Genomic DNA, 23984 nt, shown 5'->3' with positions numbered 1-23984 from the left:
TCTTATGGAGCGGTTCGCCGCCCCTCAGCGATGTTCCCTGCGCGGCGCTCGCATCCATTGACCTCTATTAACCCTTTCCAATCCATTTATTTTTTCTCACCCATTCTCCCCAGCCCCAAATAAATTGGAGCTGGGAGAATGGGTGAGAAAAAATACATTTCCCCTGCACCCTCCTGAACTGACAGAGTTCAGGAGGGTGCAGGGAGGGACCTGCTTACCTGACCGGCGTCTTGTGCATTCTCCTTCTGCCTCCCGGCTCGGCGATCATGTGACCGCTGGGGTCAGGTGACACCTGGCGGCCACGTGATCGCCGGGCCGGGAGACAGAAGGAGAATGCGGAAGACGCTGGTCAGGTAAGCAGATCCTTGCACGGTGCAGGCTCCCGGCTCGGCGTTCATGTGACCGCCGGGGGTCAGGTAACACCGGCGGTCACATGATTGCCGGCCGGAATCTATGCATTGCATAGCGCTAATTGAGCGCTATGTAATGTATAAAGAAGTGGGGGACTCCTCGGGGGTCCTCGATGACGACCAGTAAAGGAGTGCATCTGCACCCGATGTGCCTGACGATCGGGTGCAGATCCACTCCTGCACTGCAGTGTCGGGCCTGCCCCGACATCGGAGCTGTGGAGGAAAATGATGATGTCGGGGCAGGCCCGACATTGGACTGGAAAGGGTTAAGGCCGCACTCATTGCAGTACAACATCTCCACTGCTATCACTGAGGCTTCACCACCTGCGCTCAACCGTGGCGGTTTGAACACCATGATTTTCGGGCGCTGTCTCCGCTATTGTCACACAGTTTAGTGCTTTCTGATCCCCATCCTCGCCCAGCACAAGGACTACAGCGTGTTCAACACCGCAGCTCCAGATCGCAATGCTGAAGGCTGCGGTGTGTGAGAGCGTCCGTGCGGAAGCGGTGCGGCACTACGGCATGCTGCCATCTTTCTTTTGCTCGCGGAAGACGCAATTCACATCGACAATGGTGAAGGAAAAGTCATGTCTTCCAGTGGTTACCCGCAGATCTGCAATTCAAATACACTCAACTGCGATCCCCTAATGTAGACAAAAACATTGTAACCATGGTAACCTGCACTAGGCCCAGAGCGATCATGACGACTGACAATCACAATAGGGGCCAAGGGTAAGTCGGAGAATCCCCCCCCCCCCCCCCCCCCCCCCAAAAAAAAAGTATAAACTGTCACACAACCACGATGGAAGCGCCGCAGCAGCCGAGAAGCAGAACCATATTTACACCGATCTAGGATTGGGAACGAATTCATTCACAACGGCACCGCACAGAAGAGGTTAACTAATGCTACGTCCTCCACTGAATTCCCACCATCAGCCGCACACTGGAGGTCGCGCTGTCTATTGTTGCTCTCCAATAGCCGCCATTTTCCAGGAGATCAAACTGATTATTATTCTAGCGGCCTGTCTACGGCTCCTGATGAGGGACATTCTAAAACATCAATCACCGCGTTGTGCGCTTCCTCAGTCATGTGATCGTGTGCGTCACGCTGTCGAAGCAACGTGTGCTCTGACGTCATCGGAAGGCGCCTCTCTTCCAACACGTGAGGCGACGAGCGAGGCTGCGGGTCTCAGGTACGGGCAGGGTATAGTTGTTAACGGGGATTACCGTACAGATATGATGCGGCCCCGTCATAGAGGCCGCTTTATACGCCTTGTCTTATATGTTCTGGGTGGATACATGCTGCTGCCTGCAGTTTGATTTAAATGGCTCAAAACTTTTCCAACTTTTATTTTCTTGATTTTACTTTATGAAATTCAAAGCCAAACTGTCAGGTCTCGTCTGTAAGGGGGGCGGGGGGTGTAGGAGCCCAGGTACCATGTCTCATGTATATTACAGGCTAACATAATAAAGAGAGATGGTTACTTCCTGTATAATACTCCAGAGCTGCACTCACTATTCTGCTGGTGGAGTCACTGTGTACATACATTACTTATCCTGTACTGATGCTGAGTTACATCCTGTATTATACCCCAGAGCTGCACTCACTATTCTGCTGGTGGAGTCACAGTGTACATACATTACTTATCCTGTACTGACCCTGAGTTACATCCTGTATTATACTCCAGAGCTGCACTCACTATTCTGCTGGTGGAGTCACTGTATACATACATTACTTATCTTGTACTGATCCTGAGTTGCATCCTGTATTATACTCCAGAGCTGCACTCACTATTCTGCTGGTGGAGTCACTGTGTACATACATCACTTATCTTGTACTGATCCTGAGTTGCATCCTGTATTATACTCCAGAGCTGCACTCACTATTCTGCTGGTGGAGTCACTGTGTACATACATCACTTATACTGTACTGACCGAGTTACATCCTGTATTATACTCCAGAGCTGTACTCAGTATTCTGCTGGTGGAGTCACTGTGTACATACATTACTTATCGTGTACTGATCCTGAGTTACATCCTGTATTATACTCCAGAGCTGCACTCACTATTCTGCTGGTGGAGTCACTGTGTACATACATTACTTATCCTGTACTGATGCTGAGTTACATCCTGTATTATACCCCAGAGCTGCACTCCCTATTCTGCTGGTGGAGTCGCTGTGTACATACCTTACTTATCTTGTACTGATCCTGAGTTGCATCCTGTATTATACTCCAGAGCTGCACTCACTATTCTGCTGGTGGAGTCACTGTGTACATACATCACTTATCCTGTACTGACCGAGTTACATCCTGTATTATACTCCAGAGCTGTACTCAGTATTCTGCTGGTGGAGTCACTGTGTACATACATTACTTATCCTGTACTGATCCTGCGTTACATCCTGTATTATACTCCAGAGCTGCACTCACTATTCTGCTGGTGGAGTCACTGTATACATACATTACTTATCCTGTATTGCTCCTGAGTTACATCCTGTATTATACTCCAGAGCTGCACTCACTATTCAGCTGGTGTAGTCACTCTGTACATACATTACTTATCCTGTACTGATCCTGAGTTACATCCTGTATTATACCCCAGAGCTGCACTCACTATTCTGCTGGTGTAGTCACTCTGTACATACATTACTTATCCTGTACTGATCCTGAGTTACATCCTGTAGATCTTTTATTATAAAAGTAAAAAACATAACAAAGACAAACTGTAACAATAAGAATAACCATATAAAGCAATATAAGGCCCTTCCCCCACAGTCCGTGATCCATAAAGAAAGTAAAAGTCCATATTTGGGTTTCCCCCCGCCGTACACACCCACACACATACACACTCAACATATAACACTATATACAACTATATATCTAAAATATAAAACTAAGGAAACTATAACTACATAAAACCTTGTAAACTATAACTCCAGGTCCAGCCGTGCCGCACTGTACCCACACAACACAAATGTAAGCAATAACATAAACAGCATAAATAACTGAAATAGCAACATAAATAACCAAATTCAAACAGAAAGACCGAGCCAACTGGCATAAAAAACTAACTAAAAATATGCTTTTTTTGGGTCCCCAGTGCAGCTTGGGGGCCAAGCCTGCTCCACCAGTCCGTGCCCAGAGTTCTTCGTTCAGGACGTGCCAAGCCACACCAGGGGGGGGGGGGGGGTTTGTTTGTTTTTTTTAACCACACTGTGCCCGCCGCAGCCTGGGGGCCATGCCCGCTCCACCAGTCCGTGCCCAGAGTCCAATGTTCGGGACGTGCCAGACTACGGCTCAAGGCGTGAATCCCACTCCCCCCAACTCCCCACCCAACCTACCTACCACCCAAAACGTGAATATATACAAAACCATAATAAACACCAATAACCAACATACATAATATATACTATATACATAACCCGAAAGCCTAAGGTCAGCTCTCCTGCAGCCCTACTTCATTCCATTTTGCCCAAATCAAAACAAAAAGCTTCATGGTGCACTCGCAGCCCTCCACCGGGATTGGAGGTGATAAGCCGGGCACAGACATCACAATGTACTATCCCTTGAATTTAAAAAAAAAAAAGGTCTCCCTATTCTCTCATGGAAAACTGTCCCTGCCCTATCCCTCCTCTCTCCCTATCCTGTCCCTCCTCTCTCCCTGCTCTGCCCCTAGAAAATTAAGAAAACACTGTCCCTAACGAAATACAAGCCCTCTCCATAGGAGAGAAGCCTTAGATGTGCCCAGCCTCTCATACTCCAAAGAACGCACCTTCACCAGGTCACCCAGGATGTTCCTACAGACCGTATCCACGGGGAGGACTTTCAGCTCCGTCGAGATTAAACACCGTGCACTCCAGATATGGACCCTGACCACTAGGCTAACTAGGAATAAAGTGCAGCGGTCCCTGCCACCAAGACCTCTGAAGGCTCCATAAGCCCACTCGGCATAGGAGAGGTGTGCCAGCTGAGGCCAGCCTATGGAGACCCCTACCCGTTGGTATACCTCTGTATTAAAGGGGCACTGAAGCAGGAAATGCTCCATGCTTTCCAGCACGTCGCTGCACTCCTGACGGGGGCAACCCCTGTCAATCAGAGGCCTGCTCTTCAAGTTACCCCTTACATACAGTCTCCCGTGAAAGCAGCGCCAAGCCACGTCCCAAAACTTCACGGGGACCCGGGTTGAATTCAGTAAACGTAACCCTCCCTCCAGGTCCCGACTTGGGCAGTCCTTGAGCGCCAGGGGCTTCTGGAAATGAGTCAACAGGACTCTTTCGTCGAGGAGCCTCCTCGTCAGAGTCCTGATCTCCCACATCCCCAGACCCCACCGGCGTATCACCTTCAGAACCAAGGTAGCGTAATCCGGGAGATGTCCGTGCTGCGTGCGAAGGTCCTTCACTCGCCCTCCTGTCTCCCATTCCTGGAAGAAGGGCCGAAACCATCCCCGGCAAGAGTAGACCCACGGAGAAGCCCTCTCTTGCCAGAGGTTGCCTATGTTGATCTTAAAAAAGGTGTCTACAAGAAACACCACGGGGTTGACCATAGACAACCCCCCTAGTCTCCTCGTGCGGTATGTAACATCTCTCCTGATCAGGTTCAACCTGTTCCCCCACAACATTAGGAAGAACAGGTTGTAGACCCTGGTCCAGAGAGGCTCTGGCAAAATGCATACGCTGCCCAGGTAGATGAATAAAGGGAGCAAGTATGTTTTGATCAGGCTAACTCTTTCCCGAAGGGTCAAAGACCAACCCTTCCACTGGTTTACCTTCTGAGTGGCACCATCCAGCCTGTCTACCCAATTTTGCATGGGGTAATCCCCCTGGCCAAATTTGATGCCAAGAACTTTTGCTGAAGTCTGGGGCACCGGAAGAGTGTCCGGGAGATCAAACACAGGATCCCCCCTTCCTAACCAGAGACTTTCACACTTATCCCAGTTGACCCTGGACCCAGATGCCTCTGAGTAGCCATCCACCTCCGACACCACAAACTCCGCCTCCTCCCTTGAGGATACGAAGAGCGTGACATCATCGGCGTATGCCACTGCCCTCAGGGTAGCCTCCGGCATCACCCGGTCCATCCCGACCCCTGCTATAGGTCCACGATCAACCCTCCTAAGGAAGGGATCTATCGCAAACACATACAACAGGGGACTTAGAGGACAGCCCTGACGGACACCGGACCCCACCTCAAAAGGGCGGCCAAGCCAACCGTTCACCAGCGGGAAAGTCTCAGCCCCTGCATACAATGTTCGCAGCCAATCAACAAACCCCACCGGCAGGCCGTATCTCAGAAGGACTGACCAGAGGTACTTGTGATTAACCCGATCAAACACTTTGGTCTGATCCAAGGACAGCAAGTACCCCTCCCAGTGACCAGCCCTACCCTGCTCCACTGCCTCCACCAAGAACAGCGCTAAAGGTGCTACGGCCTGGAACAGAGCAATGCTGGGCCCCCGAGAGGAGCCGGGGTGCAAACTTGACCAACCGATTAAACAGCACTTTTGCCAGAACCTTCCTATCCGTATTGAGAAGCGCTATGGGACGCCAGTTCTCAATACGGCTCGAGTCTTTACCCTTTGACAGAAGGATCAAAGCTGACCTCCTCATTGACTTTGGCAGAGTGCCCGAGGAAAGACACTCATTTAATACCTCCATCAAGAGGGGACTCAAGAGGTCCTTGAAGGTCTTATAATACTCGGATGTTAGTCCATCCGGTCCTGGCGACTTTTTGAGCCGGAGCCCATCAATCGCCAGTTCAACTTCCTCTTTTTTGATCTCTTTTGTCAAAACATCAAGAAAGGTGTCTACCCCCGGCTCAGGGACCGTTTCAGCCAGGAAAGCCGACATCACTTCCGAATCTAGATCCCTCTTTCCCAAGAGTTGCGAGTAGTAGGATCTGATGACCTCCAGAATCCCTGATCTGGATCGATTCAGGGATCCTGTACTATCGATCAGTCCAGTGACCACTTTACTATTCACTGACATCCTACAGTTTCTGTAAGGGTCGGGCGAGCGGTACTTCCCGAAATCCCTCTCAAAAACCAAGGATGCGTGTCTCTCGTACTGGCACTTCTTGAGCAAAGATTTCACTCTGGAGATCTCCTCGCGGCTACCTCCAGTCGAAACGAGATGTTCGAGTTTCCTCCTCAGGCCGTTGTACAGGCGGTACCTGTCCAGGCATCTGAGGTTGGAGAGCTCTCGGAAGAACCTCGCCGCCCTCCTCTTGAACATCTCCCACCACTCTGACTTACTGCTACAAAGATCCAGTAATGGTACCTGGCTCTGCAGAAAATCCTCAAAGGACTGTCTTATCTCTGCTTCCTCCAGGAGTGATGAATTCAGTCTCCAAAGACCTCTGCCCATCCGGGGGGTCTCTGCAACATTCAGAGAAAACAAAATTAGACAGTGATCGGAGAATTCCACCTCAACAACGGACACTGGCGAAGAGATGGCTTCCTCCTTCAAATAAAACCTGTCTATTCTAGACCTGCTCTGACCTCTATAATAGGTGAACCCCTCGTGGCCTGGGGTGTGCCGGATGTGGACATCCACCAGGCGAGCTTCGCTAGCTATGCTATTAAGTGCGACGCTGTCAAAAGTCAACCGCCTGTCTCCAGAGCCTCCCCTATCGCGGGCTCTCGTGACTGCATTAAAGTCACCTCCAAAGACAACTTGGCGGCTGGTAAAAAGGTAGGGCTTGATCCTCATAAAGAGACTCTTCCTGTCCTTTTTAGACTGGGGACCATAGATGTTGATAAGTCTTAATTCTTGTCCCTTCATGCGGACATCTAAGATCAGGCACCTTCCCATTTCTAATTCAATAACTCGTCGGCGTTCAACCGCTGCGGTAAAAAGTACCGCCACTCCGCTATACGGCTCGGCCGCAAGAGACCAGTAGGAAGGGCCTGACCTCCACTCCCTTTTTGCCTTATGTATGGCTGCCAAATCGGACAGCCTGGTCTCCTGCAAAAATAAAATGTCGGCTTCAATGCGGCCGAGAAAATCAAAGGCCGCAAATCTAGCCGTATCAGACTTAATGCTGGCAACGTTAATTGATGCCAGAGTCAGCGGAGTGGGTGCCGCCATCATGAGTGATTAAATTAGACGGCTTTCTTCCTCACACCCGCTTCCTCGGGGTCAGAGGAAATCCCCTTGCCTCTTTTTTTGGACACAGATGTGTCCATAGCAAGGGATCCCCCGACCCCGTCGTCCTTGTTTCCAGGCTCCAGAGTAGCCTCCACCCCGGAAGGAACTATGCCTTCACGAGGTGGAGACTCAGCGCCCCCTGTTGACCCTTTCTTTGCCCTAGGAACCTTGCCCTCTGCCTCCCCCTCAGAAGAGGAGGAAGAGATGTCTCGGAGGGCTCGGAACCTATTGGAGAGTCCAACTGGAGGTGAGCAGGCTTTTCCTTCCAGTACTTGGCCCGGGGTGGGAGAAGATCTTGAATCCCCCCTTCGTTTCCTCCTCGTGGCACCTAGCTTACGCCGTTTCTCTAGCCATCTCTTGCCTTCCCCATCCACACTTTCACAGTGGGAGGAATCTGCAGAGTTGGTCTCCTCCCTCTGGATCCTCCTGTCCTCCTCATCTAAATCGCTGTCCCTCAAAGCCTCAGCCGCGAGATTTGCTTCTGGAACAGGGGCCACCATCAACACACCTGCTGTGGGCGCTCCTGTCAGCTCCCTGCTCCGTCTGCGTTTCTCCTGACGCCTCTGCTCTGCAGGCGTCTTTTGCCGGTTCTTCCCTGGCTCCTGAGCTCCTCCACCTCTGCTGGTCCCATCACCCCCGGAGGCCACATCATGACCCCCATCCGTAGGTGCTGAGACCGCATTGGCAAAGCAGCGTGGACAGTGACTAAATGGGTGACCGAGGTCACCACACAGGTTACACCTAATCTCTGCACAGGAGGCGGCTAGATGACCCAGACCCCCACACAGAGTGCACTTCAAGGTCTTACAAGCGGCGCTCAAGTGTGAGGGGTCGCCGCACCTGTGGCAGAGCTTCAGCTGCCCCTGGTAAAAGGCCAAGATACGATCCCTGCCGAGGAAGGCTGCAGATGGTATGTGTGCCACTGAGTTACCTGAACGCTTCAGCTTGACCATGAACATCCAGGCCCCAGACCATATGCCGTGCTCATCCCTGTTCTTTTGGGGCATCTCCGTCACCTCTCCGTACCTACTGAGCCACGTCATGATGTCAAAGCAAGAAAGTGACTCATTACGAGTCAAAACGGTCACCTTCTTGACTTTGTTCTGGCGAGACACCACCTGGACGGCAAAGTCTCGCCAGCCGGGCTCGTTTTTCACCAGCTCGTAATTCCCCCAGAAGATTTCTAGACCCTCTGGGCGAACTAAACTGATGTCAAACTCAGACGTGCCGAAGGGATGGATCAGGGCAAAGATGTCAACCGCCCTGAAGCCCATCTTCAGTAGAAGCTCCACTACCCTCGCCCTCGGGGGGCATGTATCATTGCCTCTCCAACGAAGACGGACCACATTCCTACGACCTGCGTCCTGCCCGGGTGTTGGTAGGGACCATACGGTCTCCCCCCTTTGCTCTCGGAAGGCTCCCAAGCCGTGTCTCTCTGTCCAAAGAGATAGGTTCACCTCTCTTCCTCCAACTGTGATTGAACTCTCCCCCTTCCGTAGAGCCCCCAGGAGGCGCTGTTGCAATACGCCCTCTCTAGAGCCTGGAGACAAGGAGGATCCCTCCCCTCCAGCGGCGACACTGGCATAACTCCTACCAGCTGTAGTCGCCGCCGGAGGGGCGACTGGAACCTGTGATATGCCCTGACTATCACCAGAACCTGTGCCTATATTTACAGTAGGTGCCCCTGTGCTGAGAACAGTAGCTGCAGCCCGTGCCTCCGAGTGCGTCGGAGCATCAGACACACGGGCCGCACCAGACACATCCACACCTTTCATACCAAGACCTTCTGGACCAGACTTGGGGTTGGAAGCAGCTTTTTTATTTTGGGCCTTGGTAGACATGGGTGCTGGCACTGCTGCTCCATCTTGCGCAGCTGCAACCACCGTAATGACCCCCCCCCCCCCCCCCCCCCATGGTCAGCACTCTGCATTCCGGCACTTTTAGTATTTTTATTTTTGTTTTTTTCTTTACTTTTGCCAGCAGCCTCCACATCACTGGGTGGCTGGGACCTAGACTGAGGGACCCCTGCAGACCGACCTGTCGCACGGGGGACCCCCGACCCCGCAGCACCCTCCGCATCCCTGGCCTTACTGGCGCTGGCAGTTCCGCCACTGCCAAACACTTTTGCCACCTTGCCTTGTCCTGTGCTGGCCGCCCTGCTGGCTGTTTCTGTCACTGCACTAACTGAAACAGGGACAGAGGACCCGGCCAGTTTAACTCCTTTATCCCTGTTCCCATGTTCAAAACCCACTGCAGAGTCAAAAACCGGGGTTCTCAGGGTGGGGGTGCCCTGATCCGACTTTGTAGCCAAACCAGCGCCCCCCCATCACATACACATATTTCTTCTGCACCAAATTCTTTTTTTTCCCTTGATCTTGACATCCTCCTCCGGTAGATCATCACCAAACTGGAGGCCACTCATATTATGGGGGGATTCCAACAGCCTTATCTGCTGCATTATCAAAGCGCCCCCATCGCTTTTATCTTCCTCCGCATCCGAATCCCCGGAGGTTGCAGGCAGAGCAACCTGCTCCGGCCGGAGGCTGCTGGTGGTTGTAGTGCCACTTTGGGTCTGCTCTCCTGAGCAGACAGGCTGCTCCCAAAGGCTATCCTCATAGGCATCCTCGTCAGTACTGTCACCACCGCTGTCTCCATCGCTGGAGTGATCAGCCTCCTTGTGATTGCTGAGTCCTGATGCCATTTTGGAAAATCTATCACTATTAAGTAATTTTTCCCTAAAGGGACCACTTTGCTCCAGAATCCTGTCCCTCTCCTCCTTGCACCTTTTGTATGCAGTTTTTACAGTCCTGTATGGACTTGCTGATTGCATCTCTTTTGCCTTTAGCGGCGGTCTGGTCCTTCAGTGACCTGGCTGACCGCAGCTTCTCCTTCTGCAGGAGGATTTCTCTCCCCGCACGCTCATAGTCTGCCATGCTGGTGGCCAGACAGGAGGCCAGCTCAACCACAGATTCCCCTTTCCGACGATCACTCCACTGCGGCTTACCTCCTTTGCCGAGCATTTGGCTGCGAGTTTGACTGCGGGTCATCATCTCGCTTCCGGCGCTGTCAGATGCGGCTGCACCAACCTGCTGGGCCATGTCACTGCGCCTGCGACCCGGACCCTGTCTCTTCGCAGCTTTACTAGCTGCTCCGGCTTTCCTGGTTGTTGCCGCTGAAACCACGTAAGCCGCCAGCGCCCCTGATGGTGTTGACGCTGCCTTCTCAGAACTTCCCCCCTCCGACCGAAGCCGGAGGGGGAGTTGCAGGACTCCATAGAAAAAGAAGCCCAGCTACGTGCATTGATCCTGGGATCCAAAACAAGCTTCCAGCTGGGACTGCAACCACACCCTGGTTCTCTGAGGAGCTCCAACAAACCACACCTTACTCCAGAGCTGCACTCACTATTCTGCTGGTGGAGTCACTGTGTACATATATTACTTATCCTGTACTGATCCTGAGTTACATCCTGTATTATACTCCAGAGCTGCACTCACAATTCTGCTGGTGAAGTCACTGTGTACATACATTACTTTTCCTGTACTAATCCTGAGTTACATCCTGTATTATACTCCAGAGCTGCACTCACTATTCTGCTGGTGGAGTCACTGTGTAGATACATTACTTATCCTGTACTGATCCTGAGTTACATCCTGTATTATACCCCAGAGCTGCACTCACTATTCTGCTGGTGGTGGAGTCACTGTGTACATACATTACTTATCCTGTACTGATCCTGAGTTACATCCTGTATTATACCCCAGAGCTGCACTCACTATTCTGCTGGTGGAGTCACTGTGTACATACATTACTTATCCTGTACTGATCCTGTATTATACTGCAGAGCTGCACTCAAGATTTTGCTCTTCTTACAGTTGCTTAGAATACCTCTGCCCTATCTGTAAAGTTGCATCATGGGTAGGAAGTTAGACCCTCTTAGGAAAGCTCCTCGTGGACCCGGACGGAAAGCAAGAAAGCAACCAGGAGCTGAGAACGAGCTGAGCAAAATCCTGAGTGATGGTGAGTGTTGTACGGAGCCAGCCTACCAATGCTAAAGAGAAAATGGTGACAGATGGAAGCGACTGGAGGAATAGAGTACCACAGGAGAAGACAAACGTTTGGTGCTGTGTTAGCCAGTAGAGCAAAATGTGATGGTTCCCAGTGAGAGAAACCACGTAATCTTGTAGAGATCATACCTTTTAATGGCTAACAAAAATACATGATGTTATAGCGAGCTTTCAGACTTACTCTGAGGCCTTCATCAAGGCATAATAAAATGGATCTGAAGAGGCATAATATAGTGCAATACCATAGTATTGCATTATACCGTGTTCTGACAGTCTATCCAGACATACGCCATGGGCATGGCTTGATAGGTGATTGGCCATGGCAGCACCATGGGCCTTCAGAAAGCTCCAGCCTACTATGGCAACCGAACGACATCTTACGATCTCGTCGCGGGGCGCAGTTCGGGATCCCCAAATACCAATCGGTGCATTTAAATGCTGCAGTCAGAATTAACAGCTGCATTTAAAGGGTTAACAACTGTAATCAGCTTGAATGCTGATTTGCGGCTGTTGCAAGCCGGTGTCAGCTGTTATAGATGGCTGCCACCAATTTGTGTATGTAACGGGGTCAGCTTCCTATCCTGCTCCATACAAACTCTGCACACCCAGGGCGCAAATATACAGCCTGGGCATGACGGGGTTAAAGATTTACTGCCATTGACAAAAAAATAGGATTAAATCTCAATTTAATATTTCCTTTTTAACAGACTCCGAATCAAAGCGCCTGTCCAGCCACAGCAGGAAGAGGTGAGGATCCGCCATCTGAATTGTCGCTTTTTCCAAGTCCTTCAATTAGAATTATTTCATCTTATTTATTCCAAACCCTTTAACAGAGCAGCAAAAAGGCGACACATAGAAGAACAGAAAGCGAAGCCCAGTAGACCAGAGGCAAAGCAGAACGGTAAGACGAGGTACCTCCTAGATCACGCGGTGCACACGCCTCTTACGTGTTCTCAGTTTACATCTCATCCTTCCTTAGGTAATGCACAAGCTGCCCAGAAGGGGAAGAAGAAACTGTCGGGGTTCAGTGATGATAATGCAGAGTGGCTGCAACCTGTGAAGAAAGCGAGAAAGGATGAGGAAGATGACGAGGAGATGGAGGAAGATGCCAGCGATCAGGTGGAAGAAAGCGGAGATGAGAAGGAGATTGGAAATCTGGAAGAAGATGGGGAGGAGAGTGAAGATGATGAACCAACTGGAGGGCTGGAGCTTTCTGACAGTGATGATCTGCGAGATGACTATGGGGCTTCCTCGGAGGATGACGACGATGGTGGAGATGATGATGTAGGTCTCTGCAGGATTGTACTTTCTGTACTCTTAGTACATGTGTTTTACATACCTTCATTTCAATTTGCTTTTTTTTTTTACTTTTAGCTTCTCCCAATTGAGAAAGCTGCTGAGAAACAGAAGAAAAAGAGTAAAGGGTAATAATCTGAAATTAGAGTCAATTAGCTCTGGCTCCTGCTCGCTAGTGACCCTTTCTTCTGACGGCTCCCTAGTGACCCTCCCTGGAGACCGTCCCTCTCCGGCGCGGCTCCCTGGAGACCGTCCCTCTCCGGCGCGGCTCCCTGGAGACCGTCCCTCTCCGGCGCGGCTCCCTGGAGACCGTCCCTCTCCGGCGCGGCTCCCTGGAGACCGTCCCTCTCCGGCGCGGCTCCCTGGAGACCGTCCCTCTCCGGCGCGGCTCCCTGGAGACCGTCCCTCTCCGGCGCGGCTCCCTGGAGACCGTCCCTCTCCGGCGCGGCTCCCTGGAGACCGTCCCTCTCCGGCGCGGCTCCCTGGAGACCGTCCCTCTCCGGCGCGGCTCCCTGGAGACCCTCCCTGCCCTTTTTCCTCTGCCTCCTGGTCTATATTGTTGCTCTCTGCACTGAGCTGTTCTCCAGTCTGCCCCTTGTCTCAGGCCACTATATAGTAACCGGATGCCCTATGTGCTTGCTGCCCACTGGTATGCATTGCTTACTGATGACATTCCCTGCCCTTTTCACCTGCCTTCTCTGTTCTCACATGCTCTGTCCAACCTCTCTGATCTACCAACCATCAAGTTTATATAACAAAATCTCATTCAACACAGGAAGAAAGGCGCAGAGGATGAAGCAGACATTCAGCTTAATGTGGATGTGGATGAGCATTTCACCCTGCCAACCGCAGATGAGCTGGAGAATCAATGTATCCTTGTTTGTAAGAGTCTCTATAATGAAAAGGCTTCATATTTGGGGGTTAGTCCCAGTGGGAGTTTCTCATTAAAGTGAAGCAAAAGCTTGTTAGTCGCATCTATGTGGGGGTTTGTATAGTGCCCCAAATCCAATATTGATGCTCGCTACACAATCATTATCCTGTCCACCTCCTTACATCACTGCACAGCCTCCGCACCCCTGGACCTCACCACTGTGCAAGAACGCATTAAGGATATTGTAGGTGTTTTACAAGATTTTGTGAAACGCGGAGGACAGCATTCACGCCAGGAATACCTGACTGTGCTCCGCCGGGATCTTGCCACCTACTACAGTTATGGAGACTACATGATTAAAATGCTCAGTGACCTGTTTCCAGTATCGGAGGTGAGGATTAATATTGTTATTTATTTATATGCAAATGAGGTATACAAGATGATGCCTTCATCCAGTCTTCTAAATTGCCCAGTATTTAATATCTCCCTTTCTTTGAAGTTGGTTGACTTTCTGGAGTCCTGTGAGGTGCAGCGTCCAGTAACCATCAGAACTAACACTTTAAAGACCAGAAGACGTGACCTGGCACAGGTATTTAATCCTCCTTAGTGCTCCTATGTACAACTACTATAATACTGCCCATATGTACAAGAATATAACTTCTATAATACTGTCCCCTATGTACAAGAATATAACTACTATAATACTACCTCCTATGTACAAGAATATAACTACTATAATACTGCCCACTATGTACAAGAATATAACTACTATAATACTGCCCCCTATGTACAAGAATATAACTACTATAATACTGCCTCCTATGTACAAGAATATAACTACTATAATACTGTCCCCTATGTCCAAGAATATAACTACTATAATAATGTCCCCTTTATACAAGAATATAATTACTATAATACTGCCCCCTATGTACAGGAATATAACTACTATACTACTGCCCCCTATGTACAAGAATATAACTACTATAATACTGTCCCCTATGTACAAGAAAATAACTACTATAATACTGTCCCCTATGTACAAGAATATAACTACAATAATACTGCCCCCTATGTACAAGAATATATCTACTATAATACTGCCCCCTATGTACAAGAATATATCTACTATAATACTGCCCCCTATGTACAAGAATATAACTACTATAATACTGCCCCCTATGTACAAGAATATATCTACTATAATACTGCCCCCTATGTACAAGAATATATCTACTATAATACTGCCCCCTATGTACAAGAATATAACTACTATAATACTGCCCCCTATGTACAAGAATATAACTACTATAATACTGCCCCCTATGTACAAGAATACAACTACTATAATACTGTCCCCTATGTACAAGAATATAACTACTATAATACTGCCCCATATGTACAAGAATATAACTACTATAATACTGCCCCCTATGTACAAGAATATAACTACTATAATACTGCCCCCTATGTACAAGAATATAACTACTATAATACTGCTCCCAATGTACAAGAATATAACTACTATAATACTGCCCCTATGTACAAGAATATAACTACTATAATACTGCCCCCTATGTACAAGAATATAACTACTATAATACTGCCTCCTATGTACAAGAATATAACTACTATAATACTGCCCCCTATGTACAAGAATATAACTACTATAATACTGCCCCCTATGTACAAGAATATAACTACTATAATACTGCCTCCTATGTACAAGAATATAACTACTATAATACTATCCCCTATGTCCAAGAATATAACTACTATAATACTGCCTCCTATGTACAAGAATATAACTACTATAATACTGTCCCCTATGTACAAGAATATAACTACTATAATACTGTTCCTATGTACAAGAATATAACTACTATAATACTGCCCCTATGTACCAGAATATAACTACTATAATACCGCCTCCTATGTACAAGAATATAACTACTATAATACTGTCCCCTATGTACAAGAATATAACTACTATAATACTGCTCCTATGTACAAGAATATAACTACTATAATACTGCCCTCTATGTACAAGAATATAACTACTATAATACTGCCCCCTATGTACAAGAATATAACTACTATGATACTACCTCCTATGTACAAGAATATAACTACTATAATACTGCCTCCTATGTACAAGAATATAACTACTATAATACTGTCCCCTATGTACAAGAATATAACTACTATAATACTGTTCCTATGTACAAGAATATAACTACTATAATACTGCCCCTATGTACCAGAATATAACTACTATAATACCGCCTCCTATGTACAAGAATATAACTACTATAATACTGTCCCCTATGTACAAGAATATAACTACTATAATACTGCTCCTATGTACAAGAATATAACTACTATAATACTGCCCTCTATGTACAAGAATATAACTACTATAATACTGCCCCCTATGTACAAGAATATAACTACTATGATACTACCTCCTATGTACAAGAATATAACTACTATAATACTGCCCACTATGTACAAGAATATAACTACTATAATACTGCCCTATATGTGCAAGAATATAACTACTATAATACTGCCCCCTATCTACAAGAATATAACTACTATAATACTGCCCCCTGTGTACAAGAATATAACTACTATAATACTGCCCCCTATGAACAAGAATAGAACTACTATAATACTGCCCCCTATGTACAAGAATATAACTACTATAATACTGCCCTATATGTGCAAGAATATAACTACTATAATACTGCCCCCTATCTACAAGAATATAACTACTATAATACTGCCCCCTGTGTACAAGAATATAACTACTATAATACTGCCCCCTGTGTACAAGAATATAACTACTATAATACTGCCCCCTGTGTACAAGAATATAACTACTATAATACTGCCCCCTGTGTACAAGAATATAACTACTATAATACTGCCCCCTGTGTACAAGAATATAACTACTATAATACTGCCCCCTGTGTACAAGAATATAACTACTATAATACTGCCCCCTGTGTACAAGAATATAACTACTATAATACTGCCCCCTGTGTACAAGAATATAACTACTATAATACTGCCCCCTGTGTACAAGAATATAACTACTATAATACTGCCCTATATGTGCAAGAATATAACTACTATAATACTGCCCCCTATCTACAAGAATATAACTACTATAATACTGCCCCCTGTGTACAAGAATATAACTATTATAATACTGCCCCCTGTGTACAAGAATATAACTACTATAATACTGCCCTATATGTGCAAGAATATAACTACTATAATACTGCCCCCTATCTACAAGAATATAACTACTATAATACTGCCCCCTATCTACAAGAATATAACTACTATAATACTGCCCCCTATGAACAAGAATAGAACTACTATAATACTGCCCCCTATGTACAAGAATATAACTACTATAATACTGCCCTATATGTGCAAGAATATAACTACTATAATACTGCCCCCTATCTACAAGAATATAACTACTATAATACTGCCCCCTGTGTACAAGAATATAACTACTATAATACTGCCCCCTGTGTACAAGAATATAACTACTATAATACTGCCCCCTGTGTACAAGAATATAACTACTATAATACTGCCCCCTGTGTACAAGAATATAACTACTATAATACTGCCCCCTGTGTACAAGAATATAACTACTATAATACTGCCCTCTATGTACAAGAATATAACTACTATAATACTGGCCCCTGTGTACAAGAATATAACTATTATAATACTGCCCCCTGTGTACAAGAATATAACTACTATAATACTGCCCCCTGTGTACAAGAATATAACTACTATAATACTGCCCTCTATGTACAAGAATATAACTACTATAATACTGCTCCTATGTACAAGAATATAGCTACTGTAATACTGCCCCTATGTACAAGAATATAACTACTATAATACTGTCCCCTATGTACAAGAATATAACTACTATAATACTGTCCCCTATGTACAAGAATATAACTACTATAATACTGTCCCCTATGTACAAGAATATAACTACTATAATACTGTCCCCTATGTACAAGAATATAACTACTATAATACAGCAGCCTATGTACAAGAATATAACTACTATAATACTGCTCCTATGTACAAGAATATAACTACTATAATACTGCCCACTATGTACAAGAATATAACTACTATAATACTGCCCTATATGTGCAAGAATATAACTACTATAATACTGCCCCCTATGTACAAGAATATAACTACTATAATACTGCCCTATATGTGCAAGAATATAACTACTATAATACTGCCCCCTATCTACAAGAATATAACTACTATAATACTGCCCCCTGTGTACAAGAATATAACTACTATAATACTGCCCCCTGTGTACAAGAATATAACTACTATAATACTGCCCCCTGTGTACAAGAATATAACTACTATAATACTGCCCCCTGTGTACAAGAATATAACTACTATAATACTGCCCCCTGTGTACAAGAATATAACTACTATAATACTGCCCCCTGTGTACAAGAATATAACTACTATAATACTGCCCCCTATGTACAAGAATATAACTGCTATAATACTGCCCCTATGTACAAGAATATAACTACTATAATACTGCCCTCTATGTACAAGAATATAACTACTATAATACTGCCCCCTATGTACAAGAATATAACTACTATAATACTGCCCTCTATGTACAAGAATATAACTACTATAATACTGCCCCCTGTGTACAAGAATATGACTACTATAATACTGCCCTCTATGTACAAGAATATAACTACTATAATACTGTCCCCTGTGTACAAGAATATAACTACTATAATACTGCTCACTATGTGTCTGTTTGGAAAACCCTTTTAAGGTTTGGCTATTGGTACAGATTCATGTTAGTCCTTCATATTCTTCACTTATTGCTTCTTCAGGCTCTTATCAATCGAGGAGTTAATTTGGATCCGTTGGGCAAATGGTCGAAGACCGGACTGGTCATTTATGACTCTTCTGTGCCAGTTGGTAAGTTGTGATAGTAGTCTGATGAAGCCTGGCACAGTACGGTATGTCGCTCCTGTTCTCTGTGTCATAAGGTGTATACAGTCTCCATCTATTCTCCTTCCAGGTGCCACTCCTGAGTATCTGGCGGGACATTACATGCTGCAGGGGGCGTCCAGTTTGTTACCAGTCATTGCTTTAGCTCCTCAAGAAAATGAGCGTGTCCTGGACATGTGCTGCGCTCCGGGTGGGAAGACCAGCTATATGGGTACGGGGTTTGGCTCTACCACTGATGTGCTGTATGTTGCCAGTCCTCATCTGCCCGTGCGATTAGTTATATGACACTATTGCCTTATCCACAGCCCAACTGATGAAGAACACTGGGGTCGTCGTTGCCAATGACATGAACGCCGAGCGCCTCCACAGTGTGGTGGGGAACTTGCACAGACTGGGGGTCTCAAACTGCATTATCTGCAACTATGATGGGCGGCAGATGCCCAAGGTGAGTAGTCACGGGACGGCTTCAAACTAACCCCTTGCATGTCCCTCTGGGGGGCGGTAGTGGTCCGACAGAGTTTTTTTCTGATAAATGGTGTATGAAGATGCTAATCCTCTTCCTATTATCATAGAAGGGTCCTGCAGAGCAGTGAAGGACATAGATGAGCTTTCACTGGGTTCATTTCCCTAAAACTGGCGCAGTAAACTTTGCTCACTGTCACCCCCTGCTGAGCAAAACTACTAAGGTCTTCTTTACATGGTGGATTGCGCAGCGAATTTGATGCGGCATCTGTGGCAAACTACAGGATTGGCAAAATTAAACTTCCCCCAACTCAGAGGTCTCTGGGGGGATGTTCTGCTGCTCCAAATGACACAAAATTCAGAATAGCCAGTACATTTATGAAAAAAAGTAGTTTTTTTGTTTTTGTAAAAAAAAAAAAAAAAAATAGGTGGCGCTGTGGCTATACACATCATGCTGCAAATGTTCATTATGTCCCGCTTTATTTTCGACAATGGTTTCTATTTGCAAAACCATGTTTTGAACATGGTCTGTCACGGTAGACCAGGTCCGCTACAGCGCCACCTATTGGTGACTTACTAACACTTTTTCTTTTCTTTAATATTTGGCGAGCGCGTCTGAAGTGGCCATTGTGTGAATTTTTGCATCATTTGGAGCCACGGAGCGCCCTCCAGAGGCCGCTGCGTTGGGGATGTTTAATTTCGTTAATCCTGTACGCGTTAAGTGTCTGAGAATCCCTGCCGTATAGACGACCTGTACCATAGCTTTTAGATATTGCGGAGTTTAAATCCCCGGAAGGAAAGGGACCTGCCGCTCCCTGATGCAGTTACCTTGCGGATTAGCCCCATTGGGGGAGCTGTATAAAACTGTACATTGTGCAGCAGCTCAGTCCTTCACCTGATGCGACTCATCTGTTCTTAGGCCATGTGATGGATGGACATGGCCTAACGCGAATGTTACAAACTTTTCAAACAGTGGACTTGTGTGTGTCCCGAGCAGTGGACCCCTTCTGATCTGATATTGTGGATAGGCTATCAATTTCAGGAAAACCCCTTTTAAGTATCTCTTCTTCCCCCACTACCAGGTTTTTGAAGGATTTGACCGGGTCCTCCTGGACGCACCCTGCAGTGGAACCGGCATCATCAGCAAAGACCCAGCTGTGAAAACCAACAAGGTGGGTGACCTAGTGGGCCGGTGGTGCTCCAGGAAGGACTAAGGGGGTTGTATGTTGGTGCTTAGAGGGGGTAGCTGTCCTATGTACTCGTCTACATGCCTGTCTTGTATATGTAGGACTTACAGGACATCCAGAGATGTTCGCACATACAGAAGGAGCTGATCCTCAGCGCTATTGACTGCCTAGATGCCCAGTCTACAAGTGGTGGATTCCTGGTCTATTGCACTTGCTCCATCACAGTAAGTGTCTTGCATTATCCCCCCCTACATCCGGTTTAATGTGACTCTACAACACTTCCTTGCTTCCTTTGATCTCTTCATGTCTAAACCCTTGTGATCCGTGCCCGCAGGTGGAAGAGAATGAGTGCGTGGTGGATTACGCCCTGAAGAAGAGGAACGTCAAACTCGTACCAACAGGCCTGGACTTTGGCAAAGAGGGGTTTGTGAGGTGAGGACCCTGCTGGGATCTCTTGTAGGGCAGCAGCCAGCAGCTGCACATGTAAAGACGGACAACATGGGACCAGTTTAACCCCCTCTGACGTTTGATGTACATGCACATCGTCATTGGCAGGTAGTTTCTGCAAGATGACCTCCATGTATGTCATGGTGATCATGTGGGCACAGACCATGGCATGCCCCTTCCTGCCTGCCCCTAACCATGACCCGTTCGCTGGCTGCTGATGGATTGCTGTGGCAGCCGGCGGGCCTAACAATATCCCCCCAGGTCTGCCCTCTTAATACACCTATTAAGTGTCATTTTCATACAAGGCATGTATATATTGTTGGGGGTCACAGCTACCACATGATTAACGGATATGTGGTAGTAGGCGGCATCGTGGCTTCCTGACGGCCGACTCCATGACTTCTATGCAGCTGCAGAACCTGAAGAAATATTTGGCAACATCCCTGCAGTTATATGCAGATCAGACAGATGTTTTAACCCCTTACTGACCCCCCCCCCCCCCCTTTTTTTTTTTTTGCCGTTTCCTCCCCACTTAATAAATAAATCATAAGTCTTATATACCCATCGGCGTAGATGTCCGAGGGCTCGGGTTTTATGGGACGACTTGTATTTTTCAGTTGTACTATTTTTGTAACATATAATGTACTGAAAAGCTTTAAAAGTGGCATTAAAAGGGTTTACAGCTGTTGCCGGCGAGTGTCAGCGTAACAAACAGCCGGCACCCGCATTGGATGCGGCGGGATCAGCTCCCAGTCCTCCTCCATATGAACCCTTGAACGCACGGCACATAAGTTTGTCTTGTGGTGTTAAAGGGTTAAGACATTCGGTGGTCCTCAAGTAGTTAATAAATAATCTAATGTCAGATCAGTTTCCTTAGGATCCTCTATGATGAGACTTACCAAGGGTCTTCTGTTCCTTCCTACTCCTTCCTTAGGTTCCAGGAGAGGCGGTTCCACCAGTCGCTCCGCCTGACACGCAGGTTTTACCCCCACACTCACAACATGGACGGCTTCTTCATCGCAAAATTTCGCAAGTTTTCAAATAGCATCCCGACTAATAAGGAAGGTGAGTGGCGTTCCCTGGCCGTCTGTGGCTCATCGTGGACAGAAGTCCACACGCATCTAGTCTATAGCGCCATAGTCATCACTGCAACTCTCTGCGAGCCCTTTTACTTGAAGGGGGTTTTCGTAACCCTATTATTGATGACCTGTCCTCGGGATACGCCGTCAGTAGTTGATCAGTGGGAGTCTGCTGCTCGGGACCCTCTGCGTTCAGCTGATATTGGCCCATCTGTCGTAAGGACAGAGCCGGGAGCTGACTGTTCCATCCACACTGCAGTGGTGTGGGTTGGTAATTGCAGCCACGGCTCCCGTTGAATTCAGTACCAGCCCGGGCTTTCAGCTTTGGGCTCCATCCCCACTGACACCTGACCCAATATCAGTTCATCGATGAGGTCCTAAGCCAAGTAAGTACCTTTACTACTGACATCATCAGTAGTAAAGTACCAGAAAAACCTGTTTAAAGTTTTTTTTTTGAGAGTTTCACATTGATGGCCAAGCCTTGGGACAGTCGTCCGAACCCTGGTACCCCCCACCTATTAGTAGAATGAGGGGTGTGGGCTGCAGTACCAGACACAACCATATAGAGATGGAGCTTTGTAGTTCTATCCTGGTCAGTGCATCAATCAGGTGTCTACTTGCAGTTTTCTTGAACTGTTTGTCAGTGAATTGAAAACTTGCCCACAGCCAAAGGGTGAAAATCTTTCCTGACCATGTCCTGCCCACACCGCTGCACTACAACCAATTGTCATGGACTTTCGCATTTACAGTAGTTGCCAGGGGTTGAGATTATTAAAACCTCGTCCGCACACTGTGGGATAAAACACAATGCGATGCGGAATTTAAATCCACAGCATGTAATTTATAGCAGCAGATTTTTGGTGTGGATTTCTTCTCTTTTAATGAGGGGGTAAAATCCGCCCCAAATAATGCTGGTCTTGATTTAGATTATACAGTGCATATCTGCTGAGGAATGTCCGCTGCAGCAGATCTGCCCCGTGTGGCCGTACCCTAAATTTGCAGCATCTCAGTTTTAGCAGTGGGTTTAGTGCAGAAGGCGTGTGGATTTCCACCATAGACTTAAGGGGAGGGGCCAAAATCTGCTGCAAATCTGCAGAAGTAGCCACAGATATTCTAAGATTGTTCCCACTGAAGCATTGCTGATTTCCCAAACGGAAAATCCACAGCAGGTCCGTGTGAACATATCCTTGTGGATGTCACCCAGCTCTTCCAGGTTTGGATGACCTGTTCTAGAATCTTACATCTAATCCTATTTATCTCTCACAATTCAAGTGACGGAAGAAACCGGAGATCATCCAACAAAACAGAATGATGCAGAGAAGAAGGAAGCGGGACAGAAAGAAGTAAGTCCCAAACCTGCAGCCCAAGGACAGAAGAAGGGCCAGAAAACTCTTCCGACGAAACCGGGCCAGAAAACACCCCTGACGAAACCGGGCCAGAAAACGACCCCGACGAAGGCAGGGCAAAAGACTCCTCCGACGAAAGCGGGCCAGAAAACACCCCCAACGAAGGCAGGGCGAAAGACTCCTCCGACGAAACCAGGCCAGTCCACCCCAAAAACAAAGGAACAGAAGAGTCTGAAACATAAGAAAAAACAGAAGATGCTCCAAAAGAAACAGAAGCTTTTAATAAAGAAGAAGAAAGAGAAAAAGAAGAATAAATAATAGCATCCCGGCCTCTTCCAGAACCGACCATCATCTCCTGTTCTGCGCTGGTTCCTGATCGGTCATCCTCCAACACCATCTGTTAGGACAAGGAGCTGACACGCTGGACCCCACGAAATGACCAGCACATTGGCTCCATATGTACGAGGTGCTCTAGACACGTGGACTGTCTGGGATCAAGAGATACTCTGCAAGAGCTTGGACTGTTTTGAGTCAGATGCTCTGCAGACATGTTCTCTTTGCTGCTGGCTCTGCTGATTTTGTCATTTGTGACTTTCTTTTATTATAAATTTGGTGCAAACCAA

General features: G+C 47.1%; 1 protein-coding gene across 2 annotated transcripts; it reads left to right on the top strand.

Moving 5' to 3' along the window:
* Window positions 1-313: 313 nt before the first annotated feature.
* Window positions 314-23984, top strand: NOP2 (NOP2 nucleolar protein). 2 transcript variants are annotated; one of them, XM_066601293.1, is made up of 17 exons: window positions 314-353; window positions 11430-11574; window positions 12329-12368; window positions 12455-12522; window positions 12601-12905; window positions 12996-13045; window positions 13693-13787; window positions 13983-14179; window positions 14288-14377; window positions 18720-18807; window positions 18911-19051; window positions 19146-19285; window positions 20385-20474; window positions 20591-20713; window positions 20824-20921; window positions 21871-22001; window positions 23288-23984. In XM_066601293.1, exons 2-17 carry the CDS (start codon window positions 11469-11471, stop codon window positions 23677-23679), a joined length of 2154 nt encoding a protein of 717 aa, XP_066457390.1. In that variant the 5' UTR covers window positions 314-353; window positions 11430-11468; the 3' UTR covers window positions 23680-23984. The 2 variants fall into 2 exon arrangements, with proteins under 2 accessions (XP_066457390.1, XP_066457389.1); XM_066601292.1 differs by lacking the exon at window positions 314-353 and adding an exon at window positions 1491-1603.

The sequence above is a fragment of the Eleutherodactylus coqui genome, chromosome 4 (assembly GCF_035609145.1).
Source record: "Eleutherodactylus coqui strain aEleCoq1 chromosome 4, aEleCoq1.hap1, whole genome shotgun sequence".
Lineage (NCBI taxonomy): Eukaryota > Metazoa > Chordata > Amphibia > Anura > Eleutherodactylidae > Eleutherodactylus > Eleutherodactylus coqui.
Note: the sequence above shows the minus strand (reverse complement) of the source record. Positions and strands in the feature narration are given on the sequence as shown.

Coding starts and splice junctions, on each gene's coding strand:
- NOP2 (XM_066601293.1), top strand. CDS start 11,469: ATGGGTAGGAAGTTAGACCCTCTTAGGAAAGCTCCTCGTGGACCCGGA. Junction 19,052..19,145: donor TGGGAAGACCAGCTATATGG/GTACGGGGTTTG, acceptor CCTTATCCACAG/CCCAACTGATGAAGAACACT. Junction 20,475..20,590: donor CAGCTGTGAAAACCAACAAG/GTGGGTGACCTA, acceptor TTGTATATGTAG/GACTTACAGGACATCCAGAG.